This window comes from Osmerus eperlanus, chromosome 10 (genome assembly GCF_963692335.1).
Source record: "Osmerus eperlanus chromosome 10, fOsmEpe2.1, whole genome shotgun sequence".
In the NCBI taxonomy this organism is placed as follows: Eukaryota; Metazoa; Chordata; class Actinopteri; order Osmeriformes; family Osmeridae; genus Osmerus; species Osmerus eperlanus.
Window position 1 is genome coordinate 10,819,722 of NC_085027.1, and position 21,121 is coordinate 10,840,842.

At 42.7% G+C, this 21,121-nt stretch overlaps 1 protein-coding gene across 1 annotated transcript in view; it reads right to left on the reverse strand.

The window, feature by feature from the left end:
- Positions 1 to 2,189: 2,189 nt before the first annotated feature.
- The window catches only part of otog (otogelin), a 39,946-nt gene continuing 21,014 nt past the window's right edge, over positions 2,190 to 21,121 (reverse strand). The window contains exons 23-54 of the mRNA XM_062471803.1: positions 20,880 to 21,018; positions 20,526 to 20,660; positions 20,154 to 20,300; positions 19,779 to 19,898; positions 19,215 to 19,331; positions 18,305 to 18,461; positions 18,130 to 18,156; positions 17,726 to 17,893; positions 16,535 to 16,813; positions 14,254 to 14,371; positions 13,832 to 13,911; positions 10,274 to 13,353; positions 9,877 to 10,054; positions 9,555 to 9,706; positions 9,270 to 9,359; positions 8,983 to 9,169; positions 8,517 to 8,737; positions 7,918 to 8,056; positions 7,540 to 7,728; positions 7,071 to 7,280; positions 6,749 to 6,853; positions 6,425 to 6,529; positions 6,191 to 6,292; positions 5,949 to 6,047; positions 5,799 to 5,839; positions 5,635 to 5,710; positions 5,297 to 5,475; positions 4,742 to 4,846; positions 4,461 to 4,580; positions 4,266 to 4,311; positions 2,531 to 2,610; positions 2,190 to 2,416 (exon numbers count right to left, since the gene is read on the reverse strand). Coding sequence (XP_062327787.1) covers positions 2,216 to 2,416; positions 2,531 to 2,610; positions 4,266 to 4,311; positions 4,461 to 4,580; positions 4,742 to 4,846; positions 5,297 to 5,475; positions 5,635 to 5,710; positions 5,799 to 5,839; positions 5,949 to 6,047; positions 6,191 to 6,292; positions 6,425 to 6,529; positions 6,749 to 6,853; positions 7,071 to 7,280; positions 7,540 to 7,728; positions 7,918 to 8,056; positions 8,517 to 8,737; positions 8,983 to 9,169; positions 9,270 to 9,359; positions 9,555 to 9,706; positions 9,877 to 10,054; positions 10,274 to 13,353; positions 13,832 to 13,911; positions 14,254 to 14,371; positions 16,535 to 16,813; positions 17,726 to 17,893; positions 18,130 to 18,156; positions 18,305 to 18,461; positions 19,215 to 19,331; positions 19,779 to 19,898; positions 20,154 to 20,300; positions 20,526 to 20,660; positions 20,880 to 21,018 — 7,192 coding nt within the window. The 3' untranslated portion in view covers positions 2,190 to 2,215. The remainder of the gene's footprint in view (positions 2,417 to 2,530; positions 2,611 to 4,265; positions 4,312 to 4,460; positions 4,581 to 4,741; positions 4,847 to 5,296; positions 5,476 to 5,634; positions 5,711 to 5,798; positions 5,840 to 5,948; positions 6,048 to 6,190; positions 6,293 to 6,424; positions 6,530 to 6,748; positions 6,854 to 7,070; positions 7,281 to 7,539; positions 7,729 to 7,917; positions 8,057 to 8,516; positions 8,738 to 8,982; positions 9,170 to 9,269; positions 9,360 to 9,554; positions 9,707 to 9,876; positions 10,055 to 10,273; positions 13,354 to 13,831; positions 13,912 to 14,253; positions 14,372 to 16,534; positions 16,814 to 17,725; positions 17,894 to 18,129; positions 18,157 to 18,304; positions 18,462 to 19,214; positions 19,332 to 19,778; positions 19,899 to 20,153; positions 20,301 to 20,525; positions 20,661 to 20,879; positions 21,019 to 21,121) is intronic.

Below are 21,121 nucleotides of genomic sequence, written 5' to 3' on the forward strand. Positions count from 1 at the left end.
GGGGCAAATTACATTGCACTTTGGGGGAAGGGGGTGTGTGTGTGCATGAGTGTGTTAGTTTAAAAGTGAGAGGGGATAAGGGGAGAGATAGAGACAAAGCATGAATGTGTGTATGTGTGTACTCGTCTTTGTGTGTGTGTGTGGTTTGGCTCACACTCTTTAGGAATCAGCTCTGAGGTTTAAGGGTGACCCTCAAGGTTAACCCTTTTTCCAGTGCAACTTTAAGAGAGTAGAATGAGCCGTTTATTGTTTAAGATGGACAGGTGGCTGCTGGAGGTGCTGTGCTTTTGTGGTCTATATATTGGCTCTTCTGTCTGGCTGTTTACCTGAATCAATCAATTTATAATCTCTTTCTCACATTTGTCACATCTCACATCTTATTTTATCACACACTTAATATGTATTTTAACTTAAGAATAAGACCCACATATCACAGATCACCTGGAAATACATCAATCAACATTAGCTTTTTTTTCAGGACACTTTTATTGAAAATCCCAATTTACATTTAGTATGGTACACATTCAGTTAAATTGCACTCTTTGGATGCTTTTAATATTTCCTTTAACAATTAAATGTGTAATTAACTCATCCAATAATTAACCAATCCAATAATTTACCAATCCAATCACCTACTGACACCTACGTTTTTCAGTAGAACAGATAAAGAAATTATCTTACATTTGTATCCAGATTTTCCAAACATTCTTCAGTTTTTTATGTGAAACAAACATGTTGACACTAATATTATAAAGGGAATGCAATTTGACTAGTGGTTTGTCATAAAATTACATTTTCTGATCAAGACAAACACAATGGATAATACGTGAAAATAATATACCCAAATTATCTTTCATATATATTTTGGTATTCAACATAATCAAAACATGAAGGACATATGTCCGAACTGTGCAATAGTAATACCTATAGTTATAACATAAGAACTGCTATGTAATTACTTGGTACTACACAAAGGGTATTACACAAGTGAAACAAGGAAAATGGATATAGGAAAATTATGGTTTTCAATGGAAAGTGGAACCAGAAAGTTGTGCTACAGAAAAAAGATTGAACCAAACATCCAATTTTCCTCTTGATTCCCCTCCACCATATCTATCTCACTAAATGGTGAACCATGTCATTATATAACAGTTCCTATGTTGTTTCTACAGGTATTAGTACTTACACAGGAATATGGTAAAATTACTGTTAAGCATTCCCAAATATTAAATAGGCCTGCGCTTAAGACAAAATCTAGTACAAGATAACAGTGCCAAATGCTTATCTGAAATCATGACAAGAAAAAGGCTGCACTATGTTGTAAGGAAATAAATAAATAAAGTGCTCAACATACAGTTTGATTTTCATTATTTAGCAACACCTGTCTAGCATGGGTTATATAAAGCATCTTTAATATTATGTGATAAACAACATATAATGAAGTGTTATAGTTCTAAATGTAAAACAACTATATAATATGAAAATGTAAAAATATTTTGATAAGCACAACAGGGAATTTAAGTATTTACAAACGAGGCACAACTTGAATCAATTCAATGATATACATGGGTTCTACACAAAGGGGGTTACCTACAAAATAAATACATGTGGGGCTGTCTTTGAGAATCCTTAAAGGATAGACTACTTTGCAGAACTGTGCCTGCACCACATCATCATAAAATAAAATGGCCAAATAACCAGGTTTAGTTTTTACATAAGTTCCCCTCACTTTACACATGGCCAAATAGTCTTCTACACTGGGACAATTAACCTGTATCACACGTTTAGGTTGACTACTTAGAATGAAAGATAAGAATTCACGAATAAAACATATAAACATAAAGTGTACAGTACTGTGCCTTTTGGTTATGCAATATAACAGTAAATCACTACAAGTTTTACTGCCAATTTTGCACCCACTACTCACTCCCTTGTAATCAACGCAAAGAGGCAATTTTATTCCCAGTCTTACTTCCACCAGCCCAAAAGCCTCACAACCTGCTACACAGAAGCATGCATATATGCTCCCAGACTCCTAGTTCATCTCTGACATGCATTAGTCTCTCCATAAAAAGTGTGTGACTTAAGTGTGTGTGTATATGCGTGTCCTTTGAGTGTGTTTGTTTGTTTGTTTAATTGTGTGTGTGTGTGTGTGGGGGGGGGTGAGGTTGTGTTTGTTCATGTGTGTGTGTTTGTGTGTGTGTGTGTGTAGACATTAAGACCACTGGCAGGAGCAGTCAGTGGGCTCCTGGATGGAGTAGCTGACCCAGGTGGAGTTGCCGTTGCAGTAGAGCTGCACGGAGCGCCGCTGGAGGCCCATCTCACGACAGCACTTGCAAAAGCGTGCATACGTGTTGATGTTGTAGTTGTAGATACTGGCCGAGGGACACTTGCCATCACATGACACAATGTTTACCTGGAGGGAAAGAAAACAAAGATCCCTTTGAGTGCACACAGTAAAAAATCTGTCCGATTCTGTGTGTTTAAAAAAAAAATAGAAAGACATAAAAATGTCCCTCCTTAAACGTACCGGTCTGTTACTGCGACAGTCATTCTTCCTAATTGTCATCCTCACTGTCACCTTCTGGCATGATTTTCCATCCTCTTTACCTGCATTGACAAAAACAAGGAAAACAGATTGGAAAGATATCCAATAAGCAGAGCGTTGAACTACTAGCCTGAATCTAACAAACAAACAACAAAACCAAAGAGGAAGCAATACACTGTGAGCAGTCTGTTTGATCATTTCAGATATCTGACTGTAGTGGTGTCAAACATGCACAAAATTGATTCACAATCTGTTTTAGTAAGAAATGGGTGAGAGGTTAAAAAAAGTATTATAAAAATATACAAAAACTGTAATTACAGTAAACGCCTTTGATTCAAGGATATATACATTTTCTGAGTCTGTGACGCTTGCTGTTGGTACAAGCATCGCAGACATCTTTCCCCACATGGCTGCCAAGTTGATCATTCATAATGAGTTGAATGATACCATATGTGATATTGCACATACATTAGGTGTCTATACAGTAAGAGCTACATTCTACAACTTGAAGTCACACAATAGCAACAACTAAATATTCCAGACTGGAAAAACATATATATTATATATATATATATATATATATATATATGTTATATTCAATTATCTTTGAGAAAAAACATTCACGGTTGTACCTAACAAAATGTATGTTTCTAATCAGAATGTCTAGTAACGTGGCTGTACAGCTTGTTAATAGACCATGCAGAAGAAGAATGTTCATCTTAGTTTGTTTAACAAAATATATCACTTGTTATAAGGCGATGTCATAATTTGGGTAATATGGTATGAAATCCTGTCAAATCTTGTCAAATGTGTATTCAAATATGAAAAGGAAACTACTGTTATGGATATGCTGGATTGCATGGATTGCATTTCTATGCTATGCTAGTCTATGTTATGCAGTGTTTTAAAGTGTATTCTTCAATAAATTACAATACCATATTACCCAAAACTTTACCAATAGATCCCAACACCTGTGCCCACCAATTCTAACAGATTAGTATCTACTGACACACTCATGCAGACATCTAAATGAATGCTGACTACTTGGCCACTACCAACAGTACATTGTTGGCAATCAACAATGCACTGCCCAGACAGTGCAAAATGGGGAAAGATTTGAGCAGTATCGTGTACGTGATCCACAAAATTCGAGGAAAATCTGATGCAACAAATGGAATGAAAACATTTATTTTTTTATTTTTTCCCACAAAATACAACACTGGACTTTTGGGCTTTGAGGTATCCTGTGGATGTTGATAGGGAGTACATTGTTGGATATCAACAATGGTGCTGGCAAGCCTTGTTCTTAAACCGTGTCTGGTACCTCGTTCACAGTTTGTGTTAACTGTAGGTGTCAAAGGACTAACAGGGAAGGGGAAGAGGGAATATCCAGTACCTGGTGGGATTGGTACATGAGGGTCAGCTTGCAGATGAACACATGAATGAAAAATCCGATGTATGAATGTTGCTATTTACTTTTCAATTATGTTGTAATGAAATTAATATATTTAAAATGTGTGTTTATTTAAAAAACATTCAGCTGATGGAGAATAGTTTAAACGCTGAGGAGAACATTTTAATGAGGTAACCAAGGGCAAACATGTATTTTGTAAAACATGTTAACAGACAATAGGCAACCAAAGAACACTTCCTTGTAAGCAGGTGGTAGCTCTGTAGCTACTGTACCTACACTGTGGAATATGGAACAGATACTCACATGTCTTGCAACAGCCATCCATGTAACTTACAATGGTTCCACCAATCTAGGGTTCAAACCAGTTAGAAATGTAAATATCTGGAGTGGTAACATTCACAGTCATTAAAAAAATATACATAAAGAGTTCTGAGGCTCTGTGTCTATGTCTGCATCTATACATAATAGATGTATTCAAACTGTGTATGTGTTTCTGACCTTCATGCACTCTGTCTCGTTGAAGGGGGGGCAGCTGTAGGAGTAGGTCACCAGGGTGGGGCCTGACAGGGTGTCAGTACAGTCGTGTTTCACACAGTTGGACACCCAGGATTTCCCAGGCTGAAGAACAACATCAACATCAATAACAACAAATAATACAATGTACACTCTATTGGGTAAATTAAACTTTTATGCAGACACCAATTGGGTATGTAATGAATACAACTTGGGGAATTTAACCAGTGCAACCAATACTCGGAACTACTGCGAATCGGTCCTACCTTATAGAGTACTGAGGTACCATTCTCATTTTGGTACAGGCAAGAAATGTTCTTGCACACACCACAACATGTTGTCTGGTCTTTAGGAGGGATATATATTTGATTCTAAAACACAGAGGTAAACACATTACTACATTTGTATCAGTAGCAGAACTATCAGTGCCTGTTATCGAGGTCAAATAGATGTAGTGGAAATAACATATATGAGGGATTTATGTTACACAGTGACAACACTCATAGGAAATGTAATATTAATGCTACAGTATTGAAATGCAGTAAAATAAAAAAATATACACAAAGAATCAGAAGATCATGTCACAGGAGAAATACAATTGAAGATGTTATACTGTCTGGTACAATTTTGACTGTTCCTTGGCTCTAAATACTGTAATACTAGTAGAACTGCATTTCAGATCCTTTATTGTTTGCTGTACTTATGAACATTATGCACTATATTTTGGGCCTTTTAAATGAAAGTATATGCAAAATAAATCAAATGTAAACTGAAATAGCAAGCATTAGCATCAGCTAACATTTAACACATGGCCTACTCACCAGTTGGCACAGTGCGGAGCAGTTGGTGCTGGTGGTTCGGATGCGGTGGTAGCCTGTGCTGGTGTCCAGACCGCGGGTACACTGAGCGGTGTGACACACGCCGTCCTCGCTGTGCTCCACCAGGGTCTGGCCCGGTCGCATCACACCCCGCTCCCCGTCCACACACACTGCCTCGCGCACTGCACACAGAGACAAAGGTGAGAAACTGTGTTTCACACATAATCTAGGAACTTGGTTGGTATTTGGTGCTATAAAGGTGAACTAACACTAAGAACCAGGACACATGGACATTTGTATCACTGGTGTGGATTTTGCAATGTCCTTGATGTTCAACTCACCACAGTTGTATCTCTTGCAGGCACATTGGTTGACTGGGTCAGTTTGGAATGCCCTATCAAGCTGCATGGTTTCTCCCTATAACAGATACATAAACCCAATCAATACATAAAAAACAACAAGGATTGATTACGGTCTTAGTAAAAAGCGGCTGAGTTAAACCTACCATAACACATTTTGGCCTCAAGATTTTGTCACAGGCACACTCTACAAAAACACAGAAACACAAGAAGATAAATCCTTCACTGTAGGTGAAGGTAAAGACCACCAGGTAAGTAAAGACCAATGTTTATTTGAAAACATAATGAGTCATTACCGCATGTATGCATGGGACAGCACTGATTTGGACTGGAGACTATAACAGGGGACATCCCCAGAGGACATGTGGTGTCAGGGCAACGGTACGGCTCACACACTGCACACAAACACACACACACAGGAAACAAACATTCAATCAAGTATATAATGCACAGGTATGTGCAGAAACTGGGAGTTTGCTGGTGTTTGTGATCATTATAATGTGTATGTGTGTGTGCTTGTGAGTTTGGTAAGTCTCACCACAGTGGTATATGGGGCAGCAGCGGTCTGTGCTGTTGGCATCCACCGTAAGCACCTCTCCATCCTGGCATTCTGGAATGATCTCTGTGCAAGCACCACACACTGTAAACAGCAGCAAAAAGACAGAAAGTAAGTCAGAAAACACATTGAACACAGAAGCACAGAGTTGAAAGAAAGCATATGTTAATGTTTACTAAGCAGTACGTTTTGGTCTCAAATGGTTTGGTGACTCACTGCAGATGTGGGCAAGACAGCAACTCCCCTCAGTCTTTGTGGCAATGAGGGTTTGGTCTTCTCTGCATGTGGGCAGGTCTAACTCACAGAACTCAGGGTCACACTCTGTGTAATGTGCCACACAAGAAGGTCAAAGTAGTTAATTACAACTATGCACACATTAATCATCTAGCCGTTATTTGGCTGAAATGTGTAGCTTTGGTCTGTACTTGTGTGTTGAAAGGAGAAAGGGGTACTGTTGTAACAGACAGAAAATAAGGAGCAATTATACAAATCCATATTTTCTGTAATCAACAGTACCTGCGAATCCAAGGTAACACTCACCACACACATACTCAGGACAGCAGGAATCCTCTCGAAAGTAGGACACCAGCTTCTCTCCGTACTTGCACTCCAAGGGGAAGACTTCACACAGGGACTGGTTACAAACTGCATGGGCAGACAGGGCGGGATGTCGATGACAATCCAACACTGACTATCAAAATCAACTGTACAACTACATCCGTCCGTAGTGTGTGTTTTACTTTAGCGCACACTCTGTGTCCATGTGTCTGCCTTGGGTTTCTGATCCTAAAGCTACAACGGCTGGTAATAGAAGGTCTCCTCAATAGAGGCTGTCTTTGTGACGTCATTTCAGTCTGCTTACTGCAAGCCTTCTGCGGGCAGCAGCTGGTGTCATCGGCCAGGCTGATGACCATCTCCCCTGTCCGCCGACACAGGGGACTGGGTACGGTGGAGCAGTTGTACTCCACAGGGACGATGGAGTCGTTGTCACAGCGGTACATGCAGCAGCCGTCTTTTGAGGCCTTCCACACCTCGCCGTGACCGCGTGGCAGACCAGAGCTGTCCGTGCAGGCTGCATTTCATGGGATGTGACACATCATATGAACACAGACGACAACGTAGCCTTAGCTTGTCATTCTTTTTACATTATGTATTTATTACTTAAGCAGACACTTAAATGATAACATCATAAGGTTATTGTGTAATGTAATCTAACTTGCCACACCATAATAAGCATTCTGGTATCACTTTATAGCCAAACTAACGTATTTTCTTCTGTTTCGATCATGTTTGTGTGCTTGCTGGCCTTATGAAATCAGGCCAACACTCACCGCACTTCTCTGGAGGAATGCAGAGGGCTGAGTACGGTCGGTGGAGAAGGGTCCCCGCTGGGCACACACAGCCCTCGGTGAGGCCAGAGCACTGCTCTGGGTCATAATCAAAGTCATGGTTAGAGCAGGTCTGAGCTGTGCAAGCAGGCAAGCAGGCCTGGTAGCGCAGGTCCTCCGGACAGATGAATGCTGGGGGAGGAGAGACAATAACATACTTTTTAAGCAAGAGAGACACCACAAAAAGTGGACAACAACATGAACTTGATAAAGTACAGTATGATAGAGGACTAGTGGAGTCTCTATCGAGTCTTGGTTTGACTCCATTTGACTAAAATAGAAATAAAAGGCAATAAAGAAGAAAAAATCCTCTATTCTTACGACAGTAGTCAGGACTCCTCCACTCAATGCACACGTTAAACTTGTGACAGGAGGCCACGTAGGCGGCTAGTGCCACACACGGATTGTTGACGTACTCCGCATCGCGCACCCACATCTCGCAAAATGTGGTGGGAGGAACCTACACACACGGAAGGTGACGACAAGATAAAGGATTCTTGAGACAACAACATTGGTGAATTGTGCTGCCTTTATGGGACAAAACTTGTCCCATAAACTTGTCACGCAAAAAATGCTGTCTTCAGTCAGTTGTATAGAAATGCTGTTGTTTCCCCTTTATAGTCAACTGTGTGTTTGTGTGCGTGCGTTACTGTGCACACATGTCTGTGTATGTAGTTTTTGTGGTGTGCACAGGTGTGTGTGTATGTGTATATGTTTGGGCCAATAAAGCTGTGGCAGGGGCAAGTGAGGGAAGATAGGAGGGCTAATATGGATATGGGAGAGTTCACGGATAAAAAAACACAAAGTAGACAATGCTGTTATTATAGTCATGGCATGATGTTAATGATGGTCCTTACATTGTGTGCACATGTGTGTGTGTGTGTGTGTGTGTGTATATGTGTGTGTACATGTCAACCTACGAAAGCATGGCAGGACATGAAGGAGTGGTTGTTCAGCATGGACAGACACTGAGAGCAGTCGCTGGTGGAGCAGTTGACCTCACGCCGACGGCTGGGGCTGACATAGCTGGTGGTGTTAGGCACCTGCCAGCTGTCGATGAACACCCCCGGGTCCTCGCTCTCACCAACCGTGGTGCCATTGGATAGCATCAGGTCATTGGCAGGGTTACCATCACAGCAGCCTGGTGGGTGGGGGTATATGGAGGGGGGTTGGGAAGAAGACAGGAGGGTAGAGAGAGTACACAGATGACAAGGACATTATTCCAGTCATGGTCACGCTCACCTCTGAAATCCGCATGACATCTCAATAACTCAGTCTTCATGAGTGCCAGGGCCAGGTGAGCTTCTATTACTCTCCACTGAGCCACTGCGTATCATACAGATGCCAATGTACCCATAAACCACATTAACTGGATACACCACATACCACACAGTCCCATGGTGAGCAGTTTGTTGTTGTAGCTCTCTGTCTCAATGACCATCATGCCTGTGCTGTGGAACCACTGGAGCCTGAGGCCTGCTGGAGTGCGGATCAGATACATGTTGCCTGTGTCCAGGATTTCAAAGCCAAACTTCTTGAACCTTGGCTTGGCATACCTTGAGTTGACATATAACTGAGGAGGAATTTAAAAAAAGAAAATACATTGCCAAATCATATTGGTGAGGGACATCTTCTTAGACTGGATAGTGTGAGAAAAAGAAAGGGAGACTGACCCTCCTTTGCAGCCTGTTAATGATAACATGGTTGGACTGGTGGGTTATGTTCAGAGCCACCAGGCACAAGTTGGTGAAATTCCATAAGAGCTTTGGAGAAAAACATTGAAACAACAAAACCTTCAGATTTAAGATTGCTGACAACTGACTCTTAAGAGCCCAAGTTTACAGTAACTTGAGAACCCTATCCTCTGTAACTGCTCTCCAAAGTCAGTAGGTACATTGCTAATTAATACTCATAGGAGCACTGCAGCTATTTGAGGGACACTTGTGTCATGGCCTCACCGTATCAGAGTCAGAGCTTGGGCATTCTTGGACCAGCATGCTAACAGTCTCGTTGGGTAGCTGGGTCACAATGTATGAGGCTGCCTTGTAGATGGCTACACTGTTACCATCAAAGGTGATCACATTCAGGTCTGGGAAGACTGAGCAGCGACCTGGAAAGCACAGGCAACAAGATTAAATGACCTTATATATCAAGGTGTTGAAGTCAAGCATTTCAAGTATGAGACTACTTGGCCTATTCTGAATGAGTAAGTCATTGAGCGATTCGGTGTTTGAGCAGAGGAGTAATGTTTGAGCAGAGGCCTCTGTGTGTGTTTCTTACATGGGCAGTCCCACTGTGGACAGCACTTGTCCCCATTGACCAGTATGGCGAAGCCCAGAAGGCCGCAGTTGGGAGGGGTGGAGCTGTAGGGGCAGTTCTGGGATTTGTTGAAAAGCACCAGTTGGCCGTTCACACAGATGTACTTTGTGCACTCATCAATGAACTCTGCATAAGGAGGCTGTAGAAGAAAACAAACACATTATGAGTTGTTTGGGATTTGAATACAGTATATTGATTTTGAATTCTACATTAAAATAAATATCTTCATATTTGTATACGAAACAAGGCCACACACAACATAGTCAAGTCTAGTTAGATGCAAGATTTATACTCCATATAGAAAGTGAGGCATTGAGTTACAGTATACTACAGCCGTAGAACGAAGAAAGAGACTCACCGTGCAGACCCTGGTGGATGACACCACCATAGAAGTTGTGATCTTTGCTGCCAGGGTGGTCTTCACCGTGGTGTAGGGGGACTCTGGTGCTGGTGAGGGACTCAGCTCTGCAGGGGTGGTCTCCACTTTCTCGGGCTCTGGAGTGTAGGAGGGAGTGGCAGTCGGAGACAAAGTGAGGATGGTGGAAGTTGTAGTCCCTTCGGGTGTGACTTCTGTGGTAGTGACACCAGCTGTAAATGTTTGATTATCATAAGGAGGGGTCTTTGAACTCTCTGTGGATGTAATATGTATTTGTGTAGGTGTTGAGGGTTTTGTGGTCACTCCTATGGGAACCGCTGTTGAGGCTGTGACTGTGGTCAGACTAGGTACAGGAATGGAAGTAGCAGCAGTTGTGGTTGTTGCGGATGGAACAGTGGTTGTATGGTCATACTCAGAGGTGCTGGCAGTGGTAACCACTTTAGTGGATGTTCGGGCAGTGGTGATGGGAACTTGCGAGACTGTAGTTGAGGTATCACTTGGAAGTGCCGTAGGTGGGCCAGGTGTGGTTGAACTTGTTGGTTCTCCTGGAGACCTTGTAGTCAAAGAGACCCTGTCTGTAGTTGTCCTGACAGTAGACCTTTCTGTTTTTGAAGATGTAGGGGTGACCTGTGTTGTGACGGGAACCCTGGAAGTTATCTTGGTTGTCGTTACCCGGGAAATTCTTGTTGTTGGTGCCATTGTAGTCCTTGTAGTAGAGATGACTCTTGTAGTGACCCTCTCTGGGTGAGTGGTTGGTCTTGGAACTGTAGTGGAAGTTGTGTACAGTAAAGGAGACCTGGTTGAAGGTGGAGATGTTGTGGCTGTTGTGGACACTTTCACTCTTTCTGTCACTGGAGGTACTGGTGTGGTATCTTTTAATGGTTGAAAAGTAATTGGTCCAAAGGTTGTGGTTAAGGTACTTGGTGGTTCAGGTCTGGTGGGGACTGTGATGCTTGGTGTTTCGAGTAGCTGGGTTGTTAGCACTTGCGGAGGTTTCGGTGTTGTTCGTTTCTCAATCGTTGATGTTGACATCACCATGGATGAAGGCTCTGGGAAGGTTGAGATTTTTGAAGTTGTCATCGACAATATTGAAGTTGTAGTAGCGACAGAAGAAGTTGCCATTGTAATGGATGGTGAAGTGGATGGGGGATGGGGAGGGATCGGCCAGGAGGTTGTGGAGATGACTAAAGGGGTGAAAGGTTTGGGTGAAGCCTCTGCTGTGGTCACCTTTTCAGTGCTATATACGGGTGTTGAGGATGTTTCACGATGAGGGGGCCTCCAAGGTTCAGTGGTCTTTACTGTGGTGGGACTAGCAGTAATGGGACTGGAAGTTACTGGTGAAAAAAGCACGGTTGTGGTCTCTACGGGTGACACCAGGGATGTGGTTGATGTTGTAACCATAGCCTCTGTTGAGGTTGACATGGTAGAGGTAGATGGTGAAAATTCGTCAGTTGGTAGTAGAATCTTAGGTGGTTGTGTGGTGACATGGGCAATATCGGGGGAGACAGTCAGTGTAGTATGAGTAATTGGACCACTGGTGGTGGTTGTGGTCGTTCCCCAGTCTACGGCTGTGGTCTCGAATTGGGTTGTCTCTGTAGTTCTTTCCGTAGTTGGAAGACTGACCGACCAGGAAGTTCTCTCTGTATAGACTTGCGAAGTAGGTCTAGAAGGTACTGTTGTATCAGTTATCTTCAATGGTGGAACAACAGCTGTTGTCGTGGTGATATGGGTTGTAGGTACAGGTACCGTTTTTGCCGTGGACACTGATGACATTTCCTCTGTTGAGACTGCCTGTTCTGAGGTGGGTGGAGTAGGAATTGTTGATGTTGTTGTAAGTAAGATATCAACAGAGGGACTTGATGGTAGCTCAGGTATAGGCATTGTGGAAGTTCTTAGCTCCGTAGGGGTTGTGTGCACAGTCTTCTCAGTGGTCACCTCAGAGAAAAGTGTTGTTGGTGTCGGACCAGTGAATGGTGTTGTTTTAAGTGTTGTGAAGGCAATAACTGGTGTGGTTGATTCTGTGGCTTGTGCTGAAGTGGCTTCTAGTGTAGACAAAGGTACAGTGTGAACTGGGTAGGCTGGTGAAGAAGAGTACTCTGTAGTAGCAACTGTACTTGTAACACCAGGAGGAAGTGATTCAGTGGTTGGTGTCTTTCCTGTTTCCACAGTGACGACTAGCTTTGTGCTGGTCTCATTGTAGACGCCAGTGGTGGCTATGGGTAATGTAGTCCGGACTGTATCTCTGAGCGTGTCTGAAACTTCTGTTGGACGAAGGCTGGAGGTGGTTGAAATGGGAGACAAGTCCACTAAACGTGTTGTGGCTTTGGTGGTGTCCCTGGGAGGAGAGACTGTGACAGAGGGCAGTGTACTGATAAGTGTGGGCCCCTCAGTGGAGCTCATAGGCTGGACCATGACAGTGGATGGTGGGGAGGTGGTGGTAGAGGTGGTGTAGAGTGTTTCTTTGGAAGCAGTGGGACTGGTGGACGAGGTTAACAAAGTACTAACGGGGAAAGGAGAAAGTGTCGTCCTCACTGTGCTGATACCAGTAGACTCAAGTGTGGAGCTTGGAGCTGACGTAATCTGCTCTGTCGTGACTTTTGGAACTGTAGTTGGAGCTGTGGTAGTTTTTACAGTGGAAACAGGCTTTACGCCCTCTGGGCTGACTGTAGGGGGCAGTGTTGGAGGAGATCGAGAGGCAACTGTACTGACGTGTGACACTGGGGCTGGAATGGATGAAGTGCTGTCTGGTAGGACCACCTTTTCAGGAACTGTTGTTGGTACACTAATAGTTGTGGTCTGGGTATACACTGCGGATGTAGCAGTGGTGAATCTGACTGTCGTGGTAGCTGCAGTGGAGAGGGACATGCCAGAAGTAGTTATAGGGATTGGGGTGGAGGCTGTGGTGAGGGGTCCCGGTGTGGGGGAAGGGGTAGAATGTTCTGTGGAGAGGCTAGGGCTAGCCGGGGTGGTGGTGGCAGTGATAGGAATGACAGCTGCAGGTGTTGTCTCAACGCTGGCTGCCGTTGTGGTAATGGGCTGCACGGCAACTGGAGGCTTAATGCCTAAGCACAAACAATAAAACAACTGTTAGCATCACTGATGGTCAGGAGAGAAAGAGCGAGAGAAAGGGTGAGATAGAGAAAGAAAGACAGACAGAAAAAGAAGGACGTGGAATGGGGTTAAGGAGCAGGGCCAATTTGTCCCTCTATGGCCAGACTTCAACTACATCTCTCATGGCATTGGGAATTGTGGGGATTGAGAGTGTTGAGCTTGATTAAACAGATGTTAGGGGTGGACATGTCAACATCTAAGAAACTTAATATCCTACAGTGATTATATTTTTTACAAACAGACCTCAAACCTATATCAAAGCACTGTATGGTGGTAAGTTGGCTCTTGTAACAATACAATCCAAAGAAATATTCCACATTCTTAGATAATGAATATCCGCTCTGATATGAGAAGGGGGAAAGGAAAAGGGCCGTAGTCATAATGTATAATTGCAGGTTATTTTATGAGTCTCTAAGCTGTAGTACTCACAGTCTTCAACATGGACACATCTCTGGGTGACCTCATCCAGAACCATGTGGGCAGGACACATGGGAAGACATCCCTCCACTCTACAGAAAAAGCCACACAGCTCTGAAAATAACCCCCACGACCCAGAAAACAACTATTTCTCTAGACAAACAGTGTTATATCTAAGACTGTCTTTGGTTGTCTTCATAAGAAAGCGTATCGTTTTTGAACATCATCATAATGACCAATGTATAAAAATCTAACTTTTCTTTACAGATGAATTATGTGATAAAGCAAAAATTAACAATGTGCATCTAAAATGTAAATCTCAAATTACATCACCTCTTGATAGTTTTTTTAGAAAATTGAAATGTAAAGGGTTTTGAAGGTACTGTGAATGCTGACACTGTCTATTGGTGTTATGAGGATTTAGGAAGTCTTACTTTGGAATAGTGACACATGCTCCACCCGAGGGGTCACTGCAGGTCTTGAAGCAGGGGCTGACACACGAATCATACCTCCACTGGCACCGAGGACCAGTAGGGATATCTGGAGCTGGGCCTGACAGAAAACCACATATTTTAGGAATGTAAAAGAAACTGGTGATGAGTGTGAGAGATTTTGGTCATTTAACATCATTGTGGAATTCATTTTGAAATGCAACTGTTACCTATGGTCAATCCACTTTCAAATATGGTTGTGTGTGATAATAATACATGAGTTGTGTCAAATGTCATAGTTCCTCACAATGATAAGAATAGATGAAGACGTGTAACATATCACCGTGTCGAAAAAAGGAAGTGAGTTTGTCTTCAAAGCAAATTTAGATCTCTCTTCTCTCTATAATTTTAGCTCAAAAATTCTCATCTCCATTTAGTACCCCACTGGAGAGCTAGGGCAACCGAGCCCAACATTTGATGGTCTGGACACTGCCTAACCTCTGCGGCCTTTTCCTTCTTTGATATGCCTGGCATCCACTGCTGTCAGCGAGAAATTCTATCTGCTTTTGCATGCAGTACTGGTATGACTTTTCCATTAACTAAAACAAATGCCACCATATTTTTAGCAGTGGTAATTACTCAGCTTGCATCGGCGGCACTGTCTCTGTGAGCTGAGAGTGGTGAGAAAGAGCAAAGCACTCTGAACTTCCCTCACCCTGCACTTTGACCTGGAAGATGGTTAGTGGCGACCTGTCATGCTCACATGGCCACTTCAAAATCTTGTGGTTGACTGTTTTGTTTGGCTAAAATTAAATCAAGTGGTTCTCCCATACCTGTCCTGAGTTTGACCCTGTTTTCCACCCCTCTCTTGGTTCACCCCTACCCCCGGAGGGTGATTCTGGGTTTTAGTGAGGGTAAATCCCCTCTCTCTAGAGGGGTCTTTGTTGTAAAACAGCCTTAAGGGGGTTTGGTTGATGCCATTGCATAGCATACCACCCAACCCTCTCTCACATACACTGAACCACACAACCCCACCCACACACACACTGACACACACACACACACACACACACACACACACACACACACAGACACGGACACACACACAACATAACTGTGATTAAAGGAGCTCCCCAGCACACATCAGCCACTCGCCACTGACAAAAGCTCTCATTTTGCTCTGAGGTAGGAGTGTGCCAGTCAACAGCTGCAGAGGGTTGCTATTACAGAGCAATGCAAAACATGGCCACCCACACAAAGCACCCATTAACTGGTTAAACGGGTGTTTTAAACAAATGGCAGCACATGCATGTTGGAGGAGCTAATGTTGGGGGGTTGGTCAGTCTGTATCCCCTAGTGAAACTCTTTGTCCTGCAGCCCAGCTGTCACATAGCTCACATAAATACAGTAAGTATTGGGTTGCTTTGACTCACCCAAACATGTGAGGACTGGACATCAAGCTATGTGATCAAAGCCTGTTATGGTCCTTAGCTGCTATTTATGCTATAAACTATCTAAGTTGAATGGGGTAAAAGTTTACCAATGTTATATCACAACAAATGTTGATTATTAAAATGCCATGCTAGTATGGAATGTGAAAGTGGAATTTAGGTTTACTTCTAACAAAAATACTGATTAAAATGTATAGTCCACTGCATCCAATGAAAGCTGCAAGCAGAATTGATCTGGGTCCAAGTTGTCTTGTCTACTGTGTCTACTTGTCTACTGTGCAATAGTTTATTATTACCTTGCACTCTATCAAATCTGTGACTTGAAGGCCTCTCATAACAAGTTGGGGAATTAACCAATTGTGCTATTATGGCTTAAAGCATCTGACTGCATCGAGAGATTCAGCCTATGGATTTTATTAATTGGTGAGTTACATAGTCAAGTAATTCATCTTTTGAATGTTTATACAGATTCATCTTGTCACTTCACTCACGCAGAGCTGTTTTATGTACTGTATATTTGCTTACTAAACATATATTTACATAGTTGAGCTATTCATTTATGTACCAAATGTAATTTATGATTGCATGTAACCAAAACCATGTATTTTCAGGCTTATTGCTTCCTCACGATAATATTCAATTAGTTCCATAGTTTTAGATTTGATCATTTAAGAATTAGCAGTTTGTGTTGATTCTTGGACCCTTACTTAATTTATATGTAAAATATAGTTATATATACTTACTTTTATATACTAACATATTTTAATCCTCCATTGAAGATGCACACATAACCTTTCCCCCAAAGCCTCTCACACACTCTGTCACACACTGACCTGTGAGTTTGAAGAGAGTGGCTTTGCGGAAGCTGTCTGTGTGTTTATATTTCATGAGATGAACCCAGGACAGCATGTAGTGAAGGAAGAAGCCCGTTTTGGTGAAGGACTCCAACGAATCGTAACCGGTGATCCAGGTGTCCCTGTGGAGGACGAATGTTGCCTGGTCCCAGAATGCCTCACTCTCCTCCCACTTGGTCACCCTAAGACGGCCATCCTGGTCCACATGCAGAAAGTAGTTGGGCCTTTCAGAAACCTCCAACGACACCAGGGACGTGTCTGAGAGTTTGATAAGAACAGTTTGTGAGTAATATATGGGTACCATTATACTTACTGGGTAACAATGTATTATTATTACAGAATATAGTCATTTTGGAGTGGAAAGAGTGGAGCGAGTCAGGTGGCTGAGCAGTTAGAGAATCGGGCTAGTAATTAGAAGGTCGCTGGTTCGATTCCTGGCCGTGCAAAAATGAAGTTGTGTCCTTGGGCAAGGCACTTCACCCTACTTGCCTCAGGGGAATGTCCCTGTACTTACTGTAAGTCTGCTAAATGTAAAGAGTGGATAGGATTGACAACCATAGCAATAATGAGATGCAAATGCTTGTGGTACAAATAGTTTTTCTTCTGCAATACTTCAGTTAAACTACTGGGTGTCTCCTTGCTCCTATGGTTGGCAAATATCAGGTTAGCTGACAATGATATCTGCATACCAGCTATAAACACTGCTTGCTAGCTGCTGGTAACACCTCTTGGCTGACTTGCCAGTGGTCTCAATAGTTTGACTGGTCGAAGGATCAGGTTTCTGTATTAGCATTTGGAAATCTGATTCTCAGAAGCCGCTTGCCAATTAAGAGTCAACGTAAGGCTATCTTGCAATCTGTGTTTTCGCTGGGCAAACCAACTCATTCCAAACACAGTCCAAACCAATAGCAACAGTGGAAGAGGAGAACATTGTCTGTTTGGCATTCAGTGGAGCCTATTAACCAATGGAAATGTTAGAACGCTATCTGAAAACCACGATTAAGATAAGCTAGAAAGGAATTCTTCCTATAGAACGAGGGATTGGTGGGCTGGACCTAACTAACTAAACTCAGAGTAATGTAAAGTATAGGAACCGAGGGTAAAGATAGTAGAGAATGGGTTAGAAATTATCATTGGCATTGACAGTTTGACTTTCACATTGTATCTCACCGTGCGGACGGGATCTACTTAGTCCAGGGGTCACCATGAAGACCGACAGGATCCCAGGACCCATGGAGGCTAGTTTCTTAGGGAAAACCATCCCGCTGGACCGGTTGGCAGCCAGCACTGTGTTCCTTTCCAAGTAGGTGAGCAGCATGTAGGGGCCTTTACCTAGGACTGCACAAGATAATTATACTGTGATATGTTTGCTATAGCATAAGATCTGTGCACATACTACTCCCCCTTGTGGTTTAGGAGTGAAGTATCTTTGCATACAAAGACGACTAAATACTGAGATTCCAATAGATAATGTAGATTGTTTATGGGACATAATACATGTAATACATGGAGATGAGTTACAGTACAGATATAGTACAGAATTGTGTAGAAAAAAAGCTGGTTAAAATGTTTACCTTTGTTGTAGAATTCACAATCAAAGGCTAAAGAGAAAAACAGACAACTTAGTTAACAAAAGTAATACAAGCAAGGACAATATGACAAAAACACAGTTTTATGAGACAAGGGCTAGTGCTTTACAGTCGATTATGGCGCTGGGCCAACAGTATGTCAGCAGGTCCCCTGACTTACGGCACATGGACGGGGAGCGCCAGTCAATGGTGATCCCTTGGTGACAACAGCGGTGGGCGTAGGCGGTCACGCTGGTGCAGAAGCACTCGCAGTCTCCTCCGCGGCTGCAGCCACACGTGTCAGACAGGCAGTTCATGTAAAACCAGGTCACATCCACCTGGGAAGGGGGGGGGGGGGGTATGAGGTCTTATTCATTTAGCAGATACTCTCATCAAATGCAACACCCAGATAGTTTACCTATAATTGTAATTCTATTATTCCTAAAATAGTATATTGAGGTTTATAATGAATGTTATGGTGGAGGGTACCATCTTGATAGTAACTAAAAGATACCGGTAGTCATAACAAGTGAACCAAATGAACCAGGGTGAAGATTACATGTACGAGGGAGAAGGTAGACTTGAGAAAGTGGCCCCAGTTATACTGTCAGATAAGGAACAGGGACAGTCTAAGCCCCTGATTAAGTAAACCCCTTTATTCTGGAGTCAGCTGGACCTTGAAAGCTCAGACTCAAATAACCAGTGGCACCCCCACCCCAGCACTCATCAACACGGACAGCTGAAATAGCACACCGAGAAACTGATGCAAGTGCACATACTCGCGTGTGCAGGCAAACACACACGCCAGCATGTAAAACCTAAGAAAGTCCTGTGCATTTGCTTAGACATAATATGTATGTACACATGGGCATGTGTGCAGGCATTCACAAACACAGAAGCACACAAAGAGCATAAATACTCAAAGCTACAACACATACATACAGTATATTAGGTCTATATATTATATATAGGTCTTGCCATAAGCACACATACACAAAGCAAATATTTGAATGCAATTCAAATCAGAGCAAATTACACCAAGTGGCATTCCTTCAACTGGCAGAGGATTTGGTGGTCATGCCTGTACTCACCACTGGATGGCAGAGTTGGAAGACTTCACTAAGCAGGACCCCACACTTTCTCTTCGCAAAGGGCTCCCTCAGGGGACTTAGACTACAGGGGTGTCTAATGTCAGGACTGTTCACACACTGGAACATACACACACAAGCACACATCTGTCACTTACACACAGAGATGCACTGTCACTTTTTTTACATTCTTTGTGTTGTGACCTTGTTGTACTCAACAAAGACTTGAAAGGTAGTAACCTATGTTAGTTAAATGACTGCGTTACTACATCTGAGTAGTGAGCTATATTGCCGTCTCCAGCATGTCAGAAATGAGTAGTAAAGGCATTATATATTGTATATCCTTATTTAGCAGGGGCTTTTATTTAAAGAAACGTACAAACTATCCATGCTCTATCTAATAATATAATAAGGGATGTGGGCTCAAACTCATCATGAAATGTATACACTGTGCAGAATTGCAGGAACCTTACTTCTTTGGGTATTCAAACCCATGATGAATTATGCACAAGGAATAACAGTTTACAGGAAATAACCCTTTATCACAGTAAGCAACCCAGGAGCTACCTCCGCTGCCGTCCAGCTGTTGCCAAACTCCTGAGCCGTAGGAGAGTCGATGTTCTCTGGAGTCCTCATCTCATTCACTGTCTTCAAGTCAAAGTTTCCACATAGCCCACTCAGTTTGCCCTGAACACAAGATGCCCAAGTCAGTTTCATCACACAACATCACTCCAAACAAAAATAAATGTTGATCTCTGCTGGAAAAGAGGTGAGGAAATGTTTACTGTATTTTGAAAAAGTTCCAACTTATTAAAGATTTCTCTGCTCAAATGATCAATTATGCTTTGGTCCATTGGTTCTCTAGACTGCCTCTGTAGTATGAGGAGCCCTGTGGGAAGGGCCATACCAGAGCAGCAGGGACTGGTCACAGTTGGTCCTCACCTGCCAGCGAGGTCCAGCCTGTATGTGGACTGTGGTCTTACGATCCCACAGCACTGTCAGGTCCTCCTCGGGAACATGGACCATGGTGAAGTACCCAGCATGCCAAATGAAGACGCTCTGTTTCCTGTCAATCACACTAGAGGGGTTCTGAAGGAGACAGGGCGGAGCATTAGGCCCAGTTCAGGTTAGAATTATGAGATGGAATATTGATGCTGATGGGCTGGAGGGGGTAGTGTTGTATTCTTTTGTTTTTAGATGGTTTGATGTTAATTTATGTACATCTCAAAGGGATGAGCACAACAAAAAGTATCTGAACTTCAATAGTATTATTTTAAGATCACGGACCTGGGAGGTACACATGTACTGACTTACTGGTTTGCCACTTTCGTCATCAAAAGCAATGAAAGATCTTCCAATATTGATGACGAGAGACTTTCTGCAGATGATGCCGCTGTCAAAACAGTCCACGTTCTCAGCCGACACGCTCAACATCACCTCAGCAGTGCTCTGAAGGAGAGGTGCCAAAAGAGTCAAATAAACCACAGAATCTGCTGATCTGTTCATTAAAGTAATGTATTTTCTTGTTTATTTGTTTATTTATGAGAATCGCACATTCATATTTGCTTCAAACTTTCCTTAGGTAATTAATACCCATGAATCATTTATCCTGGTTTGTAATCTAAAGCATTCACACAGCCCACTATATTATTTGTAATTCATTTTTACCTTTACTAAATAAACTTTACACGCTCCAACGTAGTCAAACAGCAGACCGTCAAATGTCCTGTAGTGACGATCTCCATAGGCGGTGCACATGGACGGACACGGTCGAAACACACATTGGAAGGTCCCATGCTGGCAAATGCTGCAACACACAGTGTCAACCAAAGGAATACTATGATACATCTGCTACCACTTAAAGAAAGAATCCCATGTCACATCTAAGGGCCTCCTTTGTGGGGATTCGG